The 22,978-nt window shown below is 35.9% G+C and overlaps 1 protein-coding gene, 1 long non-coding RNA gene and 1 other non-coding gene across 4 annotated transcripts; all 3 read left to right on the forward strand.

The window, feature by feature from the left end:
* Positions 1–1,039: 1,039 nt before the first annotated feature.
* LOC112761248 (small nucleolar RNA R71) lies at positions 1,040–1,147 on the forward strand. The gene has a single exon (XR_003181652.1). It is a non-coding gene; the product is annotated as a small nucleolar RNA R71 (small nucleolar RNA).
* An 11,500-nt stretch (positions 1,148–12,647) lies between these two features.
* LOC112754205 (uncharacterized) lies at positions 12,648–16,824 on the forward strand. 2 transcript variants are annotated; one of them, XM_072220484.1, is made up of 7 exons: positions 12,723–13,093; positions 13,204–13,313; positions 13,529–13,643; positions 13,723–13,802; positions 15,284–15,388; positions 16,264–16,370; positions 16,464–16,824. In XM_072220484.1, the coding sequence occupies exons 1-6, from the start codon at positions 12,955–12,957 to the stop codon at positions 16,324–16,326; spliced, it is 612 nt and encodes a 203-aa protein (XP_072076585.1). In that variant the 5' UTR covers positions 12,723–12,954; the 3' UTR covers positions 16,327–16,370; positions 16,464–16,824. The 2 variants fall into 2 exon arrangements, with proteins under 2 accessions (XP_025657555.1, XP_072076585.1); XM_025801770.3 differs by having other exon boundaries at positions 12,648–13,313.
* A 993-nt stretch (positions 16,825–17,817) lies between these two features.
* Positions 17,818–19,781, forward strand: LOC112758022 (uncharacterized). The gene is made up of 3 exons (XR_003179475.3): positions 17,818–18,821; positions 19,071–19,481; positions 19,573–19,781. It is a non-coding gene; the product is annotated as an uncharacterized lncRNA (long non-coding RNA).
* Positions 19,782–22,978: the final 3,197 nt, after the last annotated feature.

The raw sequence follows: 22,978 nt of genomic DNA on the forward strand, positions 1-22,978 counted from the left end.
AAGTCTCATTACCAAATAACTTGGCATTTAGCTTTATGATTGCACCAAGGAACTTGGCAACTTGCTCTTCAGTAACATCCTCATTCTCTTCAGAAGAGGAATACTCATCAGAGCTCATGAAGGGCATAAGGAGGTTTAATGGAATCTCTATGATCTCTAGATGAGCCTCAGATTCTTTTGGTTCCTCAAAGGGGAACTCCTTGTTGATCACTAGATGTCCCAGGAGGTCTTCCTCACTGGGATTCACGTCCTCCCCTTTCTCCTTGGATTCGGCCATGATGGTTATATCAATGACCTTGCAATCTCTCTTTGGATTCTCTTCTGTATTGCTTGGGAGAGTACTAGGAGGGATTTCAGTGATTTTCTTACTCAGCTGGCCCACTTGTGCCTCCAAATTTCTAATGGATGACCTTGTTTCATTCATGAAAATCAGAGTGGCCTTAGATAGATCAGAGACTAAATTTGCTAAGCTAGATGGATTCTGCTCAGAATTCTCTGTCTGTTGCTGAGTGGATGATGGAAAAGGTTTACTACTGTTAAACCTGTTTCTTCCACCATTATTAAAGCCTTGTTGATGATTTTGTTGATCCTTCCATGAGAAATTTGGGTGATTTCTCCATGAGGGGTTATAGGTGTTTCCATAAGGTTCACCCATATAATTTACCTCTACTATTGCAGGGTTCTCAAGATCATAAGCTTCTTCTTCAGAAGATGCCTCTTGAGTACTGTTGGATGCAGCTTGCATTCCATTCAGATTCTAAGAAATCATATTGACTTGCTGAGTCAATATTTTATTCTGAGCCAATATGGCATTCAGAGTATCAATTTCAAGAACTCCCTTCTTCTGAGGCATCCCATTACTCACAGGATTCCTCTCAGAAGTGTACATGAACTGGTTATTAGCAACCATGTCAATGAGTTCTTGAGCTTCTGCAGGTGTTTTCTTTAGGTGAATGGATCCACCTGCAGAAGTATCCAATGACATCTTAGCTAATTCAGACAGACCATCATAGAATATATCCAGGATGGTCCATTCTGAAAGCATGTCAGAAGGACACTTTTTGGTCAGTTGCTTATATCTCTCCCAAGCTTCATAGAGGGATTCACCTTCTTTCTGTCTGAAGGTTTGAACATCCACTCTAAGCTTACTCAGCTTTTGAGGAGGAAAGAACTTGGCTAAGAAAGCCGTGACCAGCTTATCCCAAGAGTCAGGCTATCCTTGGGTTGAGAGTCCAACCATATTCTAGCTCTGTCTCTTACAGCAAAAGGGAAAAGCATGAGCCTGTAGAATTCAGGGTCAACCCCATTGGTCTTAACAGTATCACAGATCTGCAAGAACTCAGTTAAGAACTGAAAAGGATCTTCAGATGGAAGTCCATGAAACTTGTAGTTCTGTTGGATCAGAGAAACTAATTGAGGTTTCAGCTCAAAATTGTTTGCTCCAATGGCAGGAATGGAGATGCTTCTTCCATGTAAATTGGAATTAGGTACAGTAAAGTCACCAAACATCCTCCTTGCATTATTATTATTTTTGGCTGCCGTCTCCTCTTCCTGTTCAAAAATTCCTGTAAGGTTGTCTCTGGATTGTTGTATTTTAGCTTCTCTTAGTTTCCTTTTTAGAGTCCTTTCAGGTTCAGGATCTGCTTCAACAAGAATGTTCTTGTCCTTGCTCCTGCTCATATGAAAAAGAAGAAAATAGAAAATAATAGGGATCCTCTTTGCCTCAGTAGAGAGAGGTTCCTTTGTGTGAGTAGAAGAAAAAAAGAATGTAATGTAAAGAAGAGAAGAGGAAAAACTCGAACACAGAGAGGGAGGTGGTGTTCAAATTTTTGGATGGGAGAGAAGTATTAGTAGATGAATAAATAAATAGAAGGAGATGAGAGAGAGAATTTCGAAATTTAATTAAGATAAAAATTAAAATTGAAAGTTAGATTTCGAAAATAGTTTTTGAAAAAGGTTAGTAATTTTTAAAAATTAGGAATGAAATAAAATTAAAATTAAAAATTGAAATAATTAGTTAATTAAAAGAATTTTGAAAAAGAGGAAGGTAATTTTCGAAAATTAGAGAGAGAAGATTAGTTAGGTGATTTTGAAAAAGATAAGAAACAAACAAAAAAACTCAATTAGTTAGTTGAAAAAAGATTTGAAAATCAATTTTGAAAAGATAAGAAGATAAGAAGTTAGAAAAGATATTTTAAAATCAATTTTTTGAAAAAGATATGATATGAAATTAGTTTTGAAAAAGATTTGATTTTTAAAATCACAATTAATGACTTGATTCACAAGAAATCACAAGATATGATTTTAGAACTTAACGTTTGAATCTTTCCTAACAAGAAAGCAACAAACTTGAAATTTTTGAATCAAAACATTAATTGTTGATGATATTTTCGAAAATATGATATAAAATTAAGAAAAAGATTTTTGAAAAATATTTTTAGAATTTTCAAAAATAAATAAGAAAATTGAAAAAAGATATGATTTTTGAAAAAGCTTTTGAAAAAGATAAGATTTTTAAATTGAAAATTTGATTTGACTCATAAGAAACAACTAAATTTTAAAAAGATTTGAAAAAGTCAACTCAAATTTTCGAATTTATGAGAAGAAAAGGGGGAAGATGTTTTTTTTATTTTTTTGAATTTTTAATGAAGAAAGAGAAAAACATGAAAAAGACTCAATGCATGAGAATTTTAGATTAAAACAATGAATGCATGCAAGAATACTATGAATGTCAAGATGAACACCAAGAACACTTTGAAGATCAAGATGAACATCAAGACTTATTTTTGAAAATTTCTTAGAAAAGAAAAACATGCAAGACACCAAACTTAGAAATTTGCAAACTTCAGACACTAACAAATTGAAAATGCATATGAAAAACAAGAAAAGACACAAAACAAGAAAATTTGAAGATCAAACAAGAAGACTTACCAAGAACAACTTGAAGATCATGAAGAACACTATGAATGCATGAATTTTCGAAAATTTTTAGGAAAAAAAAATATGCAATTGACACCAAACTTAAAAATTGACTCAAGACTCAAACAAACAACATAAAATATTTTTTATTTTTATGATTTTATTAATTTTTTTGAATTTTTGTATATTTTTATTTTTTTGAAAACATATAGGGAAAAAGAAGCAATGAATTCAAAGTCCTCAATCAAGATTCCAGGAATCATACCAGGTTAGTCTAAAGCTTGATGGCTAGCCATACTTCAGCATACCCTTTTTTTTTTAGAAGAAAACAAAAAGAAAGTTACCTAATCTAAGCAACAAGATGAACCGTCAGTTGTCCAAACTCAAACAATCCCCGGCAACGGCGCCAAAAACTTGGTGCACAAAATTGTGATCTCAGGCAACGGCGCCAAAAACTCAGTACGCACGTCTTAACAAATCATTTTTCATTCACAACTTCGATACAACTAACCAGCAAGTGCACTGGGTCGTCCAAGTAATAAAACCTTACGTGAGTAAGGGTCGATCCCACGGAGATTGTTGGTATGAAGCAAGCTATGGTCATCTTGTAAATCTCAGTCAGGCGGATAACAAATGGTTATGGAGTTTTCGAATAATAATAATAAATAAACAGAAAATAAAGATAGAAATACTTATGTAAATCATTGGTGAGAATTTCAGATAAGCGTATAGAGATGTTTTCGTTCCTCTGAACCTCTGCTTTCCTGCTGTCTTCATCCAATCATTCCTACTCCTTTCCATGGCAAGCTTTCTGTAAGGCATCACCGTTGTCAATGGCTACATCCCATCCTCTATGTGAAAAAGGTCCAAATGCTCTGTCACGGCACGGCTAATCATCTGGAGGTTCTCGATCATACTGAAATAGGATTCACCCTCCTTTTTCGTCTGTCACTATGCCCAGCACTCGCGAGTTTGAAGTTCGTCACAACCATCCCTTCCCAGATCCTACTCGGAATACCACAGACAAGGTTTAGACTTTCCGGATCTCAGGAATGGCCATCCATGGGTTCTAACTTATACCATGAAGATTCTAATATCTTAGACTCGGTCCTCTGTATTAGATATCTAAAAGATACTCATTCTAGCTTGTTTGCATGTAGAACGGAAAGTGTTTGTCAGGCACGCGTTCATAAGTGAGAATGATGATGAGCGTCACATAATCATCACATTCATCATGTTCTTGGGTGCGAATGGATATCTTAGAAGTGGAATAAGTTGAATTGAATAGAAAAACAGTAGTACTTTGCATTAAATCATGAGGAACAGCAGAGCTCCACACCTTAATCTATGGAGTGCAAAAACTCTACCGTTGAAAATACATAAGTGATGAAGGTCCAGGCATGGCCGAATGGCCAGCCCCCAAACGTGATCAATATGATCCAAAGTTTTTTTCTAAAAATCATAAGATTCCCTATTTATACTAAACTAGTTACTAGGGTTTACAGAATTGAGTAAATGATGTAGAAATCCACTTCCAGGGCCCACTTGGTGTGTGCTTGGGCTGAGATTGAAGTTTACACGTGGAGAGGTCATTCTTGGAGTTGAACGCCAGTTTGTGACGTGTTTCTGGCGTTTAACTCCACTTTGCAACTTGTTTCTGGCGCTGGACGCCAGACTGCAGCATGAAACTAGCGTTGAACGCCAGTTTACGTCGTCAATCCTTATTCAAAGTATGGACTATTATATATTTCTGGAAATCCCTGGATGTCTACTTTCCAAAGCAATTGAGAGCGCTCCATTTGAAGTTCTTTAGCTCCAGAAAATCCACTTTGAGTGCAGAGAGGTCAGAATCCAACAGCATCTGCAGTCCTTCTGCAACCTCTGAATCTGATTTTTGCTCAGGCCCCTCAATTTCAGCCAGAAAATACCTGAAATCACATAAAAATACACAAACTCATAGTAAAGTCCAGAAATGTGAATTTAACATAAAAACTAATAAAAACATCCCTAAAAGTAACTAGATCCTACTAAAAACATACTAAAAACAATACCAAAAAGCGTATAAATTATCCGCTCATCAACAACCCAATCATTCCACATACTGTGAATAAGATCCTGTGTTTAGAAATTGTGGAACTCATCCATGAAAGCACAGGCAAGAAGCTCACTATAAATTGCAAAATTCTGAGCCCCTATTTCACTCCGTAAAGGAGCTCACCGTCAAGCTAGTGACGTTAAAGAAGTGCTTGTTGGGAGGCAACCCATCAATAATTAGAGTTTTCTTGTTTTTCTTTAAGTTTATTTAAGTTATATCAGTTACTTTACAAAATTATTTCTTTATGTTTACGATCATGAGCAGTAGTTAGAACAGAAACAAAAACAGTCAGAACTAGAAACAGAACACCCTAGAGCAGGTACCTTGCTGGCGCTGAACGCCAGACAAGGGGGCAAGAATGGGCGTTCAACGCCCAAAGAGAGTAGCCAAGATGGCATTGAACAGCACACAGGGTATCCCAAATGGGCATTCAACGCCCAAGAAGAGCAGCATTACTGGGCGTTCAATGCCCCAATGGAGGCAAGACCTGGTGTTGAACGCCAGGAAGGAGGTCTTCTATGGGCGTCCAATGCCCTATGAGGAGCATGAAGCTGGGGTTGAACGCTAGCAAGGAGCAGGAGCTGGGAGTTCAACGCCCACAAGGGAGCAGGGAATTCGAATACCCTAGCCCCTCAGGACTAGTGGGTCCCACAGAATCTCCACCTTCTTCTTTCTCTTACTTTCACTTTTCCCTACATACTCCTCCCCATAAACCCTCAACCAATCACATCCATATCTCTTCCTAAAACCATCATAACTACCACCAACCCCCACCACTTAAAATTCAAAAATTTGCCACCCAATTCCCTCTCACATGCGAGCCCATCTCTCCCTCCCTCTCCACCTATTCAATTCTTCTTCTACTCTTTTCTTCCATTTTTTTGCTCGAGGACGAGCAAAGATTTTAAGTTTGGTATTGAAAAAGCCTTGCTTTTTTCTTTCCATTAACACTGATGGCACCCAAAGTCGGAGAATCCTCTAGAAAGAGGAAAGGGAAAGCTATTGCTTCTACCTCCAAACCTTGGAAGATGGAAAGATTCATCACCAAAGCTCATCAAGACTACTTCTATGAAGTAGTGGCAAAGAAGAGGGTGATTCCTGAAGTCCCCTTTAGGCTCAAAAATAATGAGTACCCAAAGCTCCGATAAGAAATCCGGAGGAGAGGTTGGGATGTTCTAAGCAATCCTATCCCGGAAGTTGGAATCTTGATGGTATAAGAGTTCTATGCTAATGCATGGGTCATTAAACATCATGATACAAGCGTGAACCCAACCACCAAAAATTGAGCACCATGGTCCGACGAAGCCTCTTGGATTTCAGCCTAGAAAGTGTAAGGTTGGCGCTCTATTTGCCAGTAATACAAGGAGACCCACATCCTTACACTAGAAGAGTAAATTTTAATCAAAGGATGGACCAATTTCTATCAGACATTTGTGTGGAAGGAGCACAATGGAGAAAGGATGCTTATGGCAAGCCTATCCAACTAAGAAGGCTTGACCTTAAGCCAGTAGCTAGAGGATAGCTGGAATTCATCCAATGCTCTATCATCCCTATTAGCAATCGGTCAGAAGTGACCATTGATCGAGCCATCATGATTCACTGTATCATGCTTGGGGATGAAGTGGAGGTGTATGAGGTAATACCTCAAGAATTGTACAAGGTGGCAGAAAAGACCTCCACTCAAGCCAAGTTGGCATTCCCTCACCTTATATGTCACTTATGCAATTTAGCTGGAATTGACATAGAAGGAGACATCCCCATTGAGGAAGACAAGTCCATCACTAAAAGAAGGATGGAGCATGTTAGAGAGCCGGCACATGAACCACAGCAAGAGCATGTGGAGCTGCCTCAACAAGAAATTCCTGAGATGCCTCAAGGGATGCATTTTCCTTCCCAAGGCTATTGGAATCAACTGAATACTTTTCTAGGAGAATTAAGCTCCAACATGGATCAGCTGAGGATGGGATACCAAGAGCACTCTACCATCCTCCATGAAATAAGAGAATATCAAAGAGCTATGAGAGAAGAGCAACAGAGACAAGGGCGTGACATAGAAAAAATCAAGCGCTCCATTGGATTCTCTAGAGGAAGCAGTAGCCGCCGTCACTAAGGTGGATCTGTTCCCTTAATCCCCTGTTACCTATGTTATTTTTTCTGTTTTCCATGTATTTTATCTTATTGTCTATTTCTAGTGCATGATCATCTTTATTCATGTCTTAAAGCTATGAAATATTCCACATATCTCTCACCTTGCTTGAAAGAAAATTTTATTTGAAAAAGAATAGGGAGATACATGAATTTCGAGTTATATCATAAGAATAGTTCAATTATCTTGATGTGGTGGCATTGCTTTTACTTTCTGAATGTATGAATGAATAGTGCATATTTGATGTTGGAGTTAAGAATGTTGGCTCTTGAAAGAATGATGAAAAAAGAGAAGTATTATTGGTAATCTGAAAAATCCAAAAAATTGATTCTTGAAGCAAAAAAAAGGAGCAAAAGGAAAGAAGCGAAAAAAAAAAGCAGAAAAAAAAAAGAAAAAGAAAAAGCCAATAGCTCTTTAAACCAAAAGGCAAGAGCAAGGATCCAAGGCTTTGAGCAACAATGGTTAGGAGAGCCTAAAAGAAACAAAATCTTAGCCTAAACAGTTCAAATGAGTTGCTCCCCTAACTATATGCTTGTGGTGTGAAGGTGTCAAGTGAAAAGCTTGAGACTGAGCAGTTAAAGTCGTGATCCAAAGCAAAAGAGTGTACTTAAGAACTATGGACACCACTGGCTGGGGATTCTAGCAAAGCTGAATCACAATCCTAAAGGGTTCACCCAATTAAGTGTCTATGGCGTTTATGTATCCGGTGGTAATACTGAAAAACAAAGCGCTTAGGGTCACGGCCAAGACTCAAAAGAAGTTGTGTCCAAGAATCAAAGAACTAAACTAGGAGAGTCAATAATATCATCTGGATTCTAAGTTCCTAAAAATGCCAATTATTCTGAGCTTTAGAGGAAAGTAAGATGCCAAAACTATTTAGAAGTGAATAGTTACTAGTCCTGCTCATCTAATTGAAGCTGAGCTTTATTGAAAACTCTGAGATTTATTGTATCCTTCTCTTCTTTTAATCCTACTTGTTTTTGGTTGCTTGGGGACAAGCAACAGTTTAAGTTTGGTATTCTGATTAGCGGATATTTTATATGCTTTTTGGCATCATTTTCATATAATTTTTATTATGTTTTATTTAAGTTTTATTATATTTTCATAGGGTTTAGTGCAAAATTCAAATTTTTGGATTCTACTTTGAGTTGTTGTGTTTTCTGATGATTTTAGGTAAATTCTGGCTGAAATTGAGAAGCTTTGGAAACGTCTGAGTCAGAGACAAAGAAAGGACGGCAGATGCTGTCAGATTCTGACCTCTGTGCACTCGAAGGAGCATTTTTGGAGCTACAGAAGTCCAAATGGCACGTTCTCAACAACATTGGAAAGCTAACATCAAGGCTTTTCAGAAATATATAATAGTCTATACTTTGCTCTGTACATGAAGGTCCAAAACTGGCGTTCAACACCAGTACTTCACCCTCTTGCTAGCATTGGACACCCAAAAGGGAGCAGCTGGCATCCAACGCCCAAAAAGGAGTCCAAAGCTGGCGTTCAATGCTCAAATAGGGTACTAGCTCGTGGAGTCACCCTTAGCTCAGCCCAAACACTCACCAAGTAGGCCCCAGAAGTGGATTTTTGCACTATCAACCTAGTTTACCTATTTCTGTAATCCTTAGTTGCTAGACTAGTATATATAGAACAAAGATCACCCTTGTTAGAGATCTTTGCCCATTCGAATCTTTCATTACTTTTCTGTAAGCTATGTGTCACTAACCTCCTAGGTTAAGGTTAGGAGCTCTACTGATTCTTATGGATTAATAATATCACTATTCTATTTCAATCTATGCTTGATTCTATTCTAAGATGTATCTTCTTTCTTCATCCTAATGAATTGGGAATGTAACTTGATTGTCATCCCCATTCTACATGGGTTCTTGCGAGTCGTTGACGGGATAGCACTGAACCACAAGCTTGATTATACATCTCTTAGACGGCTAATCCATGACTTCGTTGAGGACTTGGAGACATCAGTTAAGCCGAGGTACGGGGCGATTAGGGCCTTTGTGGTATAGGCTAGAATCAATGGAGCAGCATTCTCTGATCTGGAAGATCCAACCTTGTCTGTGGCACTTTGAGTAGGATCCCCAAGGGAATGGACTGCTAGAGCTTCACCCCCGTTCAGATTGGATGACCATTGACCTGGCATTTGATCTGAAGCAAAAAAGATTAATGACCACTGACCTGGCGTTAGTCACTTACAGCCTGCCATGGAATGAATCATTAGAAGTTGAACTAGACGGTGAAAAAAGTTGATCCAGAAGGAAGAAGTATTTCCGAAGCCTCAACTGCTCTCTTATCATTGATTTCACACCACTTAAGTAATTCTATCTTTATCCTATTTTTATGCGTTTTCCACAACAACTATATTTTCTATCCACCTGACTAAGACCTACAAGATAGCCATTGCTTGTTCAAACTAACAATCTCCGTGGGATCGACCCTCACTCACCTGAGGTATTACTTGGACGACCCAGTGCACTTGCTGGTCTATCTGTGCGAATATTGTAGAGTCAATTTCGTGCACCAACGACCACGAGGAGGACCTCGATGGCCCCATTGTGGATTTCGCCTGTATTGGGCATCCCTATTATGAAATTCTTTGTAATTTCGTATCCATTGGACACCTAACGCCTGTGAACGGCTCAGAGGTGCAGCATGACTTCTTCGAGGGCCACCAGAACTCCATCCCTCTATTCTTCGATTTGGTTGCCTTTGTCTAACCTATTCTTCTTTGTGGGTGAATTCTTTCTTCATTTTTTCCTTCTCGAATATTGTTACAGCCTCAGCGTTAAAAACTGCATTACATCAAAGACGCAGAGATACATTCCGATCTTTCAATTTTTGTTGTATTAAGAATTCCAACAGCCCATCACCCACTCTAGGGTAAACCGCTCGAACATTAGACTCAAAGTCTCCCAAGGCAGTTTCTAAATCATAAGTAAAGCCAACCATATTTACGCCAAAGCATGGTTTAGCAAAACTGACCCCATCATCAAAGGGATCAGAATCAACCTTCATCTCTTTCTTTCCATCATCAAATTTCAACCGCCCTGCCATGATTGCTTCTTGTATCAAGTCCCTAAAATAGACATAATTATTAGTCGAATGGCTAGTTGCTTGATGAAACATACAGTAAGGTTTCCCGTTTAAATCTTTTATCGAAAGCAAAGTTCTACCTTCAAGTAAAACTAGCTGTTTATCTTTAAGCAACACATTGAATATTTGATCCGATTTTGAAATATCAAAACTATATTTTTTCCCACTCTTATGTTTTGAGTCACTCGATCTATCACTATTTGGGATCTTCCTAAGTAAAGAACAAGCATAAGGCGGTTCTTTCTGTAGTTTAACCAAATCGACTTATGCTTCTAAATCAGATTTCTCACTCGAGGATTCCATTGCTACATATGATACCTTCTCTTTTCGAGAAAAAACTTACTTTTCATCTTTCTCTCATCATTCTTATATTTTTTTTCTAACTATTTCTACCTGACGCACCCTTTCATCCAAATGAGCCAAATCAGGTATATGAACATTAAGCAACTTTCGACGCATATAAAAACCTAGTCCTATAGTTGCTATTTTCACTACTTCACTCTCAGGAAGAGACACATAACATAAAACTTCAAGCGTTTTTGAAACAAATCATGTAATCATCAATTGACTCTCCATCATCACGTTTCAAAGCCACTAGATCGGTAACCGCTACATTTAACTCTCCTCTATAAAAGTGAGCATGGAAAGCACTCTCTAACTGTGTCCAAGTCGTCATCGAATTAGGCCTAAGATTTGAAAACCAAGTAAATGCATTCTTCGTTAGCAAAGAAGGAAAAAACTTCATTTTCAAATTCTAGTCATTAAACAGATTTTTTATTTCGACTAAAAATCTGGCAATATACTCAGTAATTGATTCGCCAACTTCTCCTGCAAATTTTGTAATTATCTTAGGATTAAACACTCCTCATGGTTTCCTCCTACATTTTGTCTCTCACCCTCATCATAATCAACAATTTGAGCAATCCGCTCTACTTGCCTAGCAAGACACTCAAACTTCATCTCATGATCTGCCATCAAAGGATTCAAGATTGTAGTCATTTGTTGGGTTAACAAGTTAACCAAATCATAATGACTTTCTTCTACAAGTTGTCGAAATACTGCCATTGAATTAGAAACATTCGATGTATAACCCAAATTATAATCCCGAGAATACTCAGGATGTGGTTGTGACAATCAAACATTATTCACCCCAACTGTACCTCCAAATCAAATTAGAGGAGCAAAACCACCTACTGGTGGTGTATACCCTAGAGGAAGGCCATAAGGAGGCCAACCAGTGGTTACCAGGGGTTGAGTTTGTAATGTGTTACCATGTGGGCATGTATTACGTCCATTAATCCCTGTTTGAAAACTAGTAACCACTATACTTTCACTCACTATATTTCCTTCCAGACGTGAAGTCACGTCCGAAGATTGTGCAAATATAGGTGCACTATCAATTATGGATGAACCACCATTAACATTCGAAACCTCGTCTGTCATGTGTACGATTCTTCCACTTCTCAATTGCATACACTATGACAACATATAACCATTTGACACACTTGAATTTTTAAACTGTCCCACTGGGCATGCCAATTTGTTTTGTCAATTTTTAACAAATCGAAAGTGGTTCGATATCTAAGGTCTAGGAGTGAAACCTACTCCTCTTTGTGAGTACCAATTATCTAAAAGTGTATAAAAGGACCTTTCGATTGATTAAAATAAAAAGGAAATCTGAAGGATAAACAAAGCAATTTTGAAAATAAATTGACTAGAACTGGAATAAATTGCATTGAATTTAAATGAAAGCAATAAAGTGCCTTCGATCAAATCAAAGGGCTTTTGAAATTGAAATTAAAGTACTGAAATGTATAATTGAACACGGAAATTAAACGTTGCTTTGAAAAGTAAATTTGCAAAGAAAAAAGACAACAGAAAATGTAAATGAAAATGTAAAAACAATGGAACGAACCCTACAAAGAGTAACTCGAGGCACACTACAAGAAAAAAGGTCTGTCGGCACACTTTTTTTTGCCACGCTTTTGCGAGGGTGGCCACTGATTTGTGATTTGGCCACACTTTTTTTTTCACGCTTGAAAAGCATGGCCATAGAGGGAAATCAGCACGCTTTTACGAGGGTGGCCACTTATTTGAAATTTGGCCACGCTTTTTTATTGCCACACTTAAAAAGGGTGGCCATAGAGGAAAATCGGCACGCTTTTACGACGGTGGCCACTGATTTAAAATTTGGCCACACTTTTTTGTCACACTTGATAGAGGGAAATTGGCACGCTTTAAAAGCGTGGCTATACTGTGTTTATTTTGGCACCGTAAAAAAACGTGCCGATAGAGTTCCCTCTCCTAAAATTTAGTTTCCCACTTATTCTTTTTCACACTTAACTTTTTTTCTAAGTTTTCAAATTTTAACCCTAAAGATGATAACAACAACACACTAGTTTCTTATTATTACCAAATTCACTTTTAACCCTAAAATTCACTTTCAAACCCTAAACATACAGTGACATCACTTCATCTTCACTCTCGAACCCAGCAGCCTTCATCGCCATCATCGTTGAGCTTCCTTCGTCGTTCATCGTTGAACCCAGCAGCCTTCACTCTCGAACACTAGTTTCATATAGCTTCCTTCCTCGTTCATCGTCATCTTCATCACTGCCCTTCATCTCACCTAGCCTTCATCGCCTTCGTCTCACCCAGCCTTTATCACCGTACCCAGAAAACCCTAACCTCCATCATGCCGCCATCTATCTCACCGTCGCCACCCTTCGAGCTCAAGATCACAACCAGGTTCGTCCTTGAATGCCATTTCTCTTGCTGTTTTGCTTGTCGTCCCTCTCGCCGTTCTGCTCGGAAAGCTGCTCGCCTCTGTCTGGGTTCGCCACACCTCTCTTTGCTCTCTGTTTTTCTGTTTTTTTCTTTGTTATCTCTCAGTCCGTTGCTTCTCCCTGTTACTCTCCGTTCGGTCTCCTTCGTTCCTTTTCAGCCTCATCCATGGGAGACTACAGCAATGATCCTCTCATGCGCAACCAAAACGCTGCCGTTCAGGCCCGCACCAAAGCCCAGAACCGCGCCAACGTTCTTCAGCTCAAGCTGGTAAACTCTTCCATCAAGATTTACCTTCATCACACATAATAACTCCATTATTTCTTTGCCTTGATTTTTTATGTTGAAGACATTTCTAGAGATAATAAAATTTGTTTCCTCAATGCCCTAGATTTCAACATGTGACTAAGTCTGTATACGATTTCTCGGTTGCAGAAATTTTTTTTGTACCATTTTTAAGTTTTAACTATTTCTTTATTGAGCAGATTGGACAGAGTCGCCCAACTGGTCTCACAGTGAATATATTGAATCGTTTTGAGCCTAGGCCTCCTTTAGAGTATAAGCCTCCTCCGGAGAAAAGAAAATGTCCACCATTAACTGGTGCTTAATCTTTCTTTGGTAGCATGTGTTTGATATTTATGGGGTAGTTTTTATTTTACTTTATTTTATTTTTCACAAGGGATGGCACAATTTGTGAGTAAGTTTGCAGAGCTTGCCGATCCGGAATATGCTCCTCCTAAACCAGTAGTCGAGACTCCTGTAATGTTCTGTTCTATTGAACTAATGAATTCTGATTAATATTATTGTGTTGTACATAATTTCATGTTCTTGGGTGGTTGTTGCACCTGGTATGTATGGACGGTTTTATGCAATGAGTTTCTTTTTAGTTTTCTTTAATTACTGGTGTGTTTGAAGTTGATTTCTGTTTTGTGTTAGTTTGCCTTGCCAAGAAGTATTGTCTAATGCTCGAGACAATCTCTTCTGTTACTATTATTTTGTAACTAATATGTATCCTGAGTCTTGTTTAATCAATTAATCCACTATTTGGTCATGATCTACAAGTTTTTTAATTTAGGTTATGCAATGCATTTTGCAAGACTTTGAAATATGCTTGTTAGATATATAGTCATTCTTGTGTCTTTACCTAAGAATTTAAGAATTTGGAATAAGTGGTTTTATGATTCATGAGATGATATTATCTTCTATGACCAAATGTCTAAAGTTCAATCCTTATTATCCTAAAAGATTGAATTTCAGCATAAGGCAAAAATGGGCCTATACTAATTCACCCTTTAAATTTAAAAGAGGCTCTTGCGTGAGAGGGCGTATTAAACATATAACTATTCATGTGCTTTGTCCTCTTCTAGTTGTAGCAAATTGGTGTCTTGCATGGTGATGTTCCGAAACAGCATTTGCTTGCATCATAAATGTTAGGAACAAAAATTAGCAAAGCTTGAAGCCTGAAATACTGCAACAACTTAATAACAGAAAGCATACCCTATCAATTTTTGTATTGGCATGCTTCTTTAGTTCATATTTATATATAAACAAGTTAAACTCAATTTGAAGATAAATGTTCTGTTCAAAGCAGTAGGGACCAGATTAAAAGCTTTTAAAATTATAAGCATTTAATTATAAATTGAATGAAATTATAGTAAGTAATTTAACTATATGTTTTTTAACTGTATGTTACTCTTAGAATCTCTTCTACTATTATACTGTCCGTCCTTATAGTTTTCTCAAATTTATAATTAAATTCGGATAGTTTAGGGTATAGAAATTTTGCCATTAAAGCTTAAGTGTTGCTAACTTCAATTTGGATATGAATATTATGTTAATTCTAATGTGAATAATAAAGTGAAAAAATTCTAAGTAAAAATTCTTGCAATATATGTAAGCTTATCAAAGCAAAATTTGACATCACCCTTCAGTGTTTCTACTTTCTTTCTTAAATTAGGCACTGCCATTTTCTTTATTAATGCTATTGTGTTTGCTGTGTTGGAAATGATGGGGTTAAAAAAATTTGATGCTAATCAAAATGATGGGGTTAAACAAATTTGCTATGTGTTTGCTCTTTTTTACTGACTTGTATTTGATGGTTTTAACCTCTCCCTCTAAGATTTTGAGATCTGAAAAGCATAAAAAAATCTCTTAGAAAATTATCTGATTCTTAGTAAAAGATTTTAGCTTCTGTTATACTATATTTTTCAAATTGAGTTTAACCTTCTACCAATTTTCAGGTTGACATTAATAATTTGGAGGAGTATATATCTTTAGTGGTTGATGCAACTGTCAAGACTGGGATCACACGTCAAATGGAAGCATTTAAAGCAGGATTCAACCAGGTTAGATACTGGTCTTCATCAATAGAAAGGAGTTTTAATTTTGATTAATTATGTTTGGTATTAAATTCTCAAAATGAGTTTTGATTGTTATTAGGAAGTGCATAGTATTAAATTGTATTATATTTATTTATTTTAATCATGGCCTATTCTTATCTCCCCCTTTACTAATTTTTTTTAATTATCCCCGAGACATGCTGAAAGAGAACTTGACAGGTTAAATTATATAGGATTAAATATTTTTTCCTCTGCTGCTATTTCTGAACTTTAAGAGTTCACTGATACATAGCATCAATAAGGTAGCATGTCATGAGTTATTTTCTGTACATAGCCTTATCTATGTGTCTTGTCTTGATATTGTTTGTGAATTAAGAGGGTGGTGCTTTACTGCTTGCGTCAACAAGGCAAACAGATGAGTTGGACTATAGTTGGAAAATTCGTTAAGGATTCTTTTTCCAGTTTACTTGAATTCAAAATTTTAACACTTGTCACTTGTTTCTTTCTTCTGGTCATTTCAGGTTTTTAACATATCATTTTCACAAATTTTTATGCTCATCCTGGTCATTTCAAAATTTTTACTTAAGGTTATATTTTATGCTCATCCTGATTGATGCTATTTTCAGTTACTTGAAATTATTAGAAAATTCTTTGTAATGTGGTGTCTGGGTTGACTGCCTGCCTGCCTATCAAAATACTAGTGGCTAGCAATTAACTGACTTTATTGTGATGAAAGTCAAGTGGATTATTTGCTCTAATAACTCATTACATCTTTAGTTTAATGGGTGGCCTAAATATGCTAAGATGGTCTTCTCTTTTAATAACTAAGTACATTTTTAACATATGATTACATGTTTGGGTGCAACTTTCGTCAACTGCAGCCAATGCTTCGTCTAATGAGAATGGGCCTTTGGAATCAGCAGATAATGACTTGCCAAGTGTGATGACATATGCTAATTACCTGAATCTTCCACCTTATTCTACCAAGGTATAATTCATCATATAGATTTGATGATTCATTATCATGCTCATTGAGGTTTCTTTCGGTACTGATTTACAATACCCCATATTTTCTTGGCAGGAAATTATGTCTAACAAGCTACTCTATGCAATCAATGAGGGGGCAGGAATCCTTTGATTTATCATGAGTCTCAGGAACTAACCAAGCTATCCCTGAATATTAATATGATGAATCAGGGCTTTTGAGGCTGAATTAATTTTTGGTTGCATGTACTTCCCCTCTTCTCATCTCAAATAATGGCAGTTGAATCGGATTGGCACATTTTCAAGGTGTAAAGGGATTCGCGGGGCTCATTTTAGCTATTAGTGTATGTTGTATTTTTCAACTAATAAATTTTATTTCTTTTTGACAAATGTGATGAAAGTTCATGTATGTTGGATTAGTTAATTTAAAATTATATAAAAAATTTCTATTGTTTAAATTAGTCATTAAAATTATGATTCAAAATTATATATTAATTTTGCAATGTTTAATTAGGAAAATTCATAAACAAGTATACTCATAAGTATTTTTATCTAAATAGTCATATTTTTTGCTATTGGCACGCTTTTTAAGCGTAGCCATATCTTCTCGTAATCATCAACAGGCACGCTTATCAAGCGTAGCCACATTTTCTCCTATTGGCACGCTTAAAAAGCATAGCCATATCTTTTCCTATCGGTACGCTTTTGAAGTGTAGCCAAAACTACCCACTGGGCACGCTTCCAAAAGCGTGGCGATATGTACACTTATCGATACGCTTCTCAAGCGTACCTATAGGTTAAGATCTATGGCCACGTTTTTTAATCGTGGCAAGAGATGAAAGCATGCCAACCAAAAAAGCGTGCTGATAGATCTTCAAAAGCGTGACCATAGAGCAACCGGCACGCTGGCGGATGTGACCCTTTCAAAAGCGTGCCGATAGCTCAAAAAGCGTGGCGAAAAGCTATCGGCACACTTTTTTGCACTTTTCGGCACGCTTTAAAAGCGTGGCAGAAAGCTTATTTTCTTGTAGTGGCAGACTCAGAAAGTTTCTAAGATGTGAGTGTGCTTGAGTATTTTTTCTGAAAAGATTCCAACCCTTGTTCTTTCGAGTCTTCTCATACTTATAAGAATCTTCAACCAATCAGATTGAAATGTAACTTCCACGTTCATTAGCCTTTAAACAACTGTTCCCGCTCCTTTTGTCTAACACAAATAACTGCTAGAAATAACCTTCGACACTTGAACTCTTCGATTCACGACAACAAAAGCGGAAGATAGCGGCAGATTATTAGTGTCTGTTTTGATAGCCGCTATAATTTTCTAATTTAACGGCGATTCTGGCTGCGGTTTTAAGAAGAGCAGTTGTATGATGTGATTTGCAGTGATTTTGACAACCCACCGCTAACCTGGCTTTTTTAATCCATCAAGGTTCGGGCTCAACTTGCCCTCTTTCTGTTTCATTCAATGTCGCCGCCAGATTTTCACCATCACCGTCCATCACTGGTTATGCTCTTTCTTCCTTTCTTTGTTTGTTTGGGTATTCGCTTTCTTATTTTGTCTTCTTTTTTCTCCTAGGTCATTGATTTTATTTTTTTCATTGCTGGAGCAGTAAAACGAGGTGAATTCTTGAAATTTGTCTAATTATACTAACTAATTGTGTTGTTGCAAGTCCAATTTTTATTTTGGCTAATTGATTTTTGTCTAATTTTACTATGAAATCCATTGCTCCATGAGCCCCCCAAATCTTGTTAACCCTAACCCTTACTCCATGAGCTTTGATTGGCGCTGCTTCTGCTGGTCCTGACCCCGAAGCAGTGCTCCCCTGCTTCCTTTCTTTTGCCAAATCTGCTCTATCCGTGGTTCAAATTTGCTGCAGCTGTACGAGTTTCTTGCCACAGTCGCCTCCGGCCTCTGTTGCCACCACCACCATCTCAGGTTCTTCTCTTTCTTCTTTTTATTTCATTACTGGGGTTTCGTTTTCTTATTTACCTTTTTATTTGGATTCTTGGATTTGTCAATTGATTGAACACCGAAAGTTATATTTTAATTAACAACTTAAAGCAATCAAAGGTGACTTGAGGAGTAATTTTTTTCTCCATATTTTATATCAATAGATTATATATATTGAATTTGTCAGTTGATTTGAATGCTAATTTTGATGAGTTAGATAAAGATGATGAAGTCCTTGTTTTTTTATATGAGATTTTGGGTGCTAAATACTTATTTTTTTAATCTCTATTAAACATGCGGCATTTACACGGTCCAAGAGCCGTGATTATGTTCCTTATGCGAATGCCCCTTACAAGAGCTTAACAGTGGAAAAGGCTGTGCAAAACTGGATACAATATGAAGGAAATGGTTTCAGGTTTTCTGGTGGAGGCACACAGTTTCCCTAAGGAGCTGATGCTTATAATTGATGAATTAGCATCTGTTATTCCACTGGACAATGGCATGGTTAGAACTGCTTTAAATACTGGTTGTGGGATGAGTTGACATTCCTTGTTCTGTTTTATTCTTGCATTTCTCATCTGCATCTTATTGGAATGAAGGAATTCTAAGTTTTCACTTAATAATTAATTATAAGCTTTTATCTTGGTTCCTTCTACTTCTAAATGATTCTTCCATGCAAAATTTTAAACTCCTATACTATATGTGCAGTAGGTGTTATATCCTATCTCATTTGATGGTTATTGGTGATGGTAGGTTGCTAATTGGAAGGAATACCTGTTTAAGAAAAATGTTGTTACAATGTTAATTGCCCAAAGGACTCTCATGAAGCACAAGTGAAATTTGCTTTAGAAAGAGGTGTTCCGGCTATCATTGGCATTCTTGGAACCATCATGTGTGCTACTAACTCTGAATAATTCCATGATAGAGATATCTGTATTTTTTTAGTGTAACTTTTTGTTTCCATCATGAGTCTGCCTTTGATGGTTCATGTAATAAGTACCATGCTATTAGAGGTTCTATTCGTTTGGTGTTTTATGGTTCTCAACTAAACTGTGTTTTGCTTTCTTAGGGATTTATCCTCCTGTAAATGAGATAGTTAAACAATACGAAAAATTTCTTTTGCTTGAACGGCTGTTGGAAAGGTTATTTGCAAGGAAACACAGAGTATGTTCACCAATTATGTGATTGTTTCTCAATACATTATTTTATTTTCTCCAAGTTGTTATGGTTATTTGTGTTTGCCAATTGCTTTCAGGTTTTGATATTCAATCAGTGGACCAAAGTGTTAGACATACTGGATTACTATTTGAGTTAGAAAGGATTTGAAGTTTGTGAAATTTATGGTAATGTTAGACATACTGCATTAGCATGAGCCGTTAATTTGAATTTATTTGTTGCTCTTGTTATAAGTTTTATATACTTCTTTATATTTTTAATCCAAGTTGGACAATTTATTGATATTAATTTATAGCATGGTTGTCTGCAAATTTTATTCTAAGTTGTACTCACATGCTGATCATATAATGGAAACCATCCAGCGGCATTTCAAGAATGAAGAAGTTCAGGTGAGTCTTCATTGCTTGAGTGAGATGTAGACTGTATATAATGTTAATCTTCAAAAACATGTCATAGCTTGGCAAACGCCTGATAAGTATGAGGAATCATGTGGAAGGCTTTGGCTTGAGAAGGCTGTGGCTACCGTGAGTATGGCTTTTTTGTTCTATTTTTTATTTATTTATTATTTTTGTTTTATTGAATTCTTGTAGTCAATTATGTTTTATTGCACTTTCTTGGTATTCTTTTACTATGTTTGGTTTTCCTTCCATTGTTATTCGTGAGACATTTTCACTTAGGATTCTAATGAGATAATGATCAATTTTATAATATTATTTTCTACTAATTTATTATGCAGTAATTTATGGGGACTGGAATAATTAGGTAGCTTCGTGGAGAAATAATTTTTTTAATATAACAGTGAAGATTACGGCGGTTATACACCTCTGCTATTCTTTTAAAAAAAAATGCATGCTGAATTGCAGCGGTTCATAACCGCCACAACTTTTTTTAAAACCTGTTTTTCAAATAGCGGCAGTTTAAAACCGCCGCAAATAACTCATTCCATTTAGCGGCGGTTATACCAGCACTTGCTGGAAACTGCGGCTAAAACAATTGTCCGTGCCACTATCCAGGGTGGTTTACTCAACCGCCGGTATTTGATTTTGCCGCCGCTAATAATAAAAAAAAAACCGCCGCGATGTCCATACTCTCTTGTAGTTATTCAAACATATTAACCAGCATTCTCGACTAACTCTTGCTTTGTATTTCTTGTCATAAACTTTCTCGAAACAGAAGTTTATTGTTTTTTAAAACACAAACTTACTAAATCTCGAATTTAACATCTCTTCAAAATAGAGTATTTTCGGCTAATAATATCTTATATGAAATGTTTCACCAAAAGTGCGAAAAACTACTCCCTTCTTTAAATAATTATCTCTTTTACTTTTTAGATTTATTACATCATGTAGTTATGCACAAACACCATAGCACATTTTCCCCATTGAGAAATTTCACACACCACCGGCTTTTCTTAATGCAGAATAGCAGCAAATCTTAGTGTCGGTAAGACTTTATCACTTATTTTGGATGGGGTATTTAATTTGTTCAATGATTGAATGCTTTTAGCTAAGCTTTTGTTTTGTTTTGTTTTGTTTTTCAATGCATGCATGTCCTGTGGATGATGTAATAAGCATCCAAAGGCTATATTGAAAATTCATTTCAAATGTTTCTGATTGCGATTACCCTCATCTTGTCTCATCATCATTTAATCAACTTGTTATGTTTGTAGGATTATCCTTTTTCCTCTGCCCTTCAATAATGTTGTCACATAATGTATATTCTTGGATAGATTATCCTTTAATTTCTTCTTATTGCTTTTTAATTTAATTTGTTTTTAACTTCCATCAGAAAAATAAAACAAAATAAAATTGCTTTTTCCATACAAGCATCTCAAATTTTCTTTGCATGTGAGACAAGTAGATATACATAGAAATACAAGATAATAGACACACAAAAAAAAAGACATTTCACTTTGCATGTAACTGAAGCTTTTTATGGCCCCCTCCTTGTTTTTTATTTTCCTATGATGTTTGCTCAGTAAATTAAACGTATCGCTATCAACCTCTTTCAGCAAGAGAAATCATTCATACTAATTAACTTTCTGCCCTTTACGGTTACAATCAGACATAAAGTACTAGGCTACTAGCTATAGCACTATTTGGGAGTAGCGCTAATAACATAGTTAAAGAACACTTACATTGATAGTTACATAAATTTTCGTCCTTAGAACTTTGAATATATCAGCATATTTGTTTTACAGAATATTTGGTAACTAAAAAATATTAGTAAAAAAAAATCATAATTTATCTTTTTTAGTATTTATTAATTGTTACGATAATTAATAAATATTAAATAAGATAAATTTTAACTGTGTTTTTAACATAACAGTTAATAATAATAATACGATGATATATATATATATATTCAGCCCTTTCACAAATATATAGAGGTAATAAATAGTGTAATTTCTAAAATTATCGTGCTCATCAAAATGATCTTTGACTTTTAAAAATAGTTAAATTATTGATTCTTAAATTTATAAATTGTTAATCTTTATACTAAAATTTTAGTCATATTATTTTATTGTTGAAAATACTATATCAATACTGTGACATTCTATGTCAGTACTATATTAACAGAAATCGAATTAAAGAAAAAAGAATTTATAATTTATAAATCAGACATCAATTCAATTATTTTTAAAAAACAAGAGTTATTTTAATAAGTGCTGAGAATTTTATACCAATCTGAGCATTACCTCCAAATATATATGATTGGGGTGTAATGTAACAACAATAAATAATGGGAGCTAGGTCTAATAATAATCCATGATGAATGTTATTTCTCATGGACAAATTAAATCCTAACAAGTTGTGCATCAATAACATACACATCTCTGATGATATATAAAACAATCCGTTCTAAATTTCTAATTCAACCTTCTTAGAGTCTTGTGAGTTTTTTATTTTGTCGGGTAAGGGTGGCCCTACACCCAATGTGACCGACAAAATAGTGCACTTCTTTTGAAAAATAAATAATAAGCTCTATGCACAGTGTTTGAAAACTTGAATTCAGTGTATATATATGTATTTCTCTTACCTAGGCTTATTAACACATTAATAATTATATTATATATGTTTGCTTCATCTATCTCTGACTAGCTATATGAGGCTGAATAATTCAATAATAATGGCTCTTCTTGTGTCTTGTGACTTTGTGGTATGCTTTCAGGGAGCCATGCCATTAGTTCATGTACCTTGTTGACAACTCAGAATTAAGAATTCCACATATATTGTTATATCATACAACATAGATGCATGGAGGCACTATGTTGGTCCACAAGATCAAATTTTTTATTTGAGTAAACTACCATTTCTATCTATAAAAGTTGAAAACACTAATATATATATATATATATATATATATATATATATATATATATATATATATATATATCTACCCATAGAAGATAAAAATTACCATTTGTATTCATAAAAGTTGATTTTCGCAAGCAAAATTACCCAAACCCTAAATAATTACATAAA

This window comes from Arachis hypogaea, chromosome 16, assembly GCF_003086295.3.
Source record: "Arachis hypogaea cultivar Tifrunner chromosome 16, arahy.Tifrunner.gnm2.J5K5, whole genome shotgun sequence".
NCBI lineage: Eukaryota > Viridiplantae > Streptophyta > Magnoliopsida > Fabales > Fabaceae > Arachis > Arachis hypogaea.

Bases quoted from the DNA above. Each gene is read 5' to 3' on its own strand.
- LOC112754205 (XM_025801770.3), top strand. From the start codon at position 13,020: ATGCCATTTCTCTTGCTGTTTTGCTTGTCGTCCCTCTCGCCGTTCTGC. The intron at 13,644-13,722 runs GTGCTTAATCTT...ATTTTTCACAAG, and splicing joins AAAATGTCCACCATTAACTG to GGATGGCACAATTTGTGAGT. The intron at 13,803-15,283 runs GTAATGTTCTGT...ACCAATTTTCAG, and splicing joins AACCAGTAGTCGAGACTCCT to GTTGACATTAATAATTTGGA.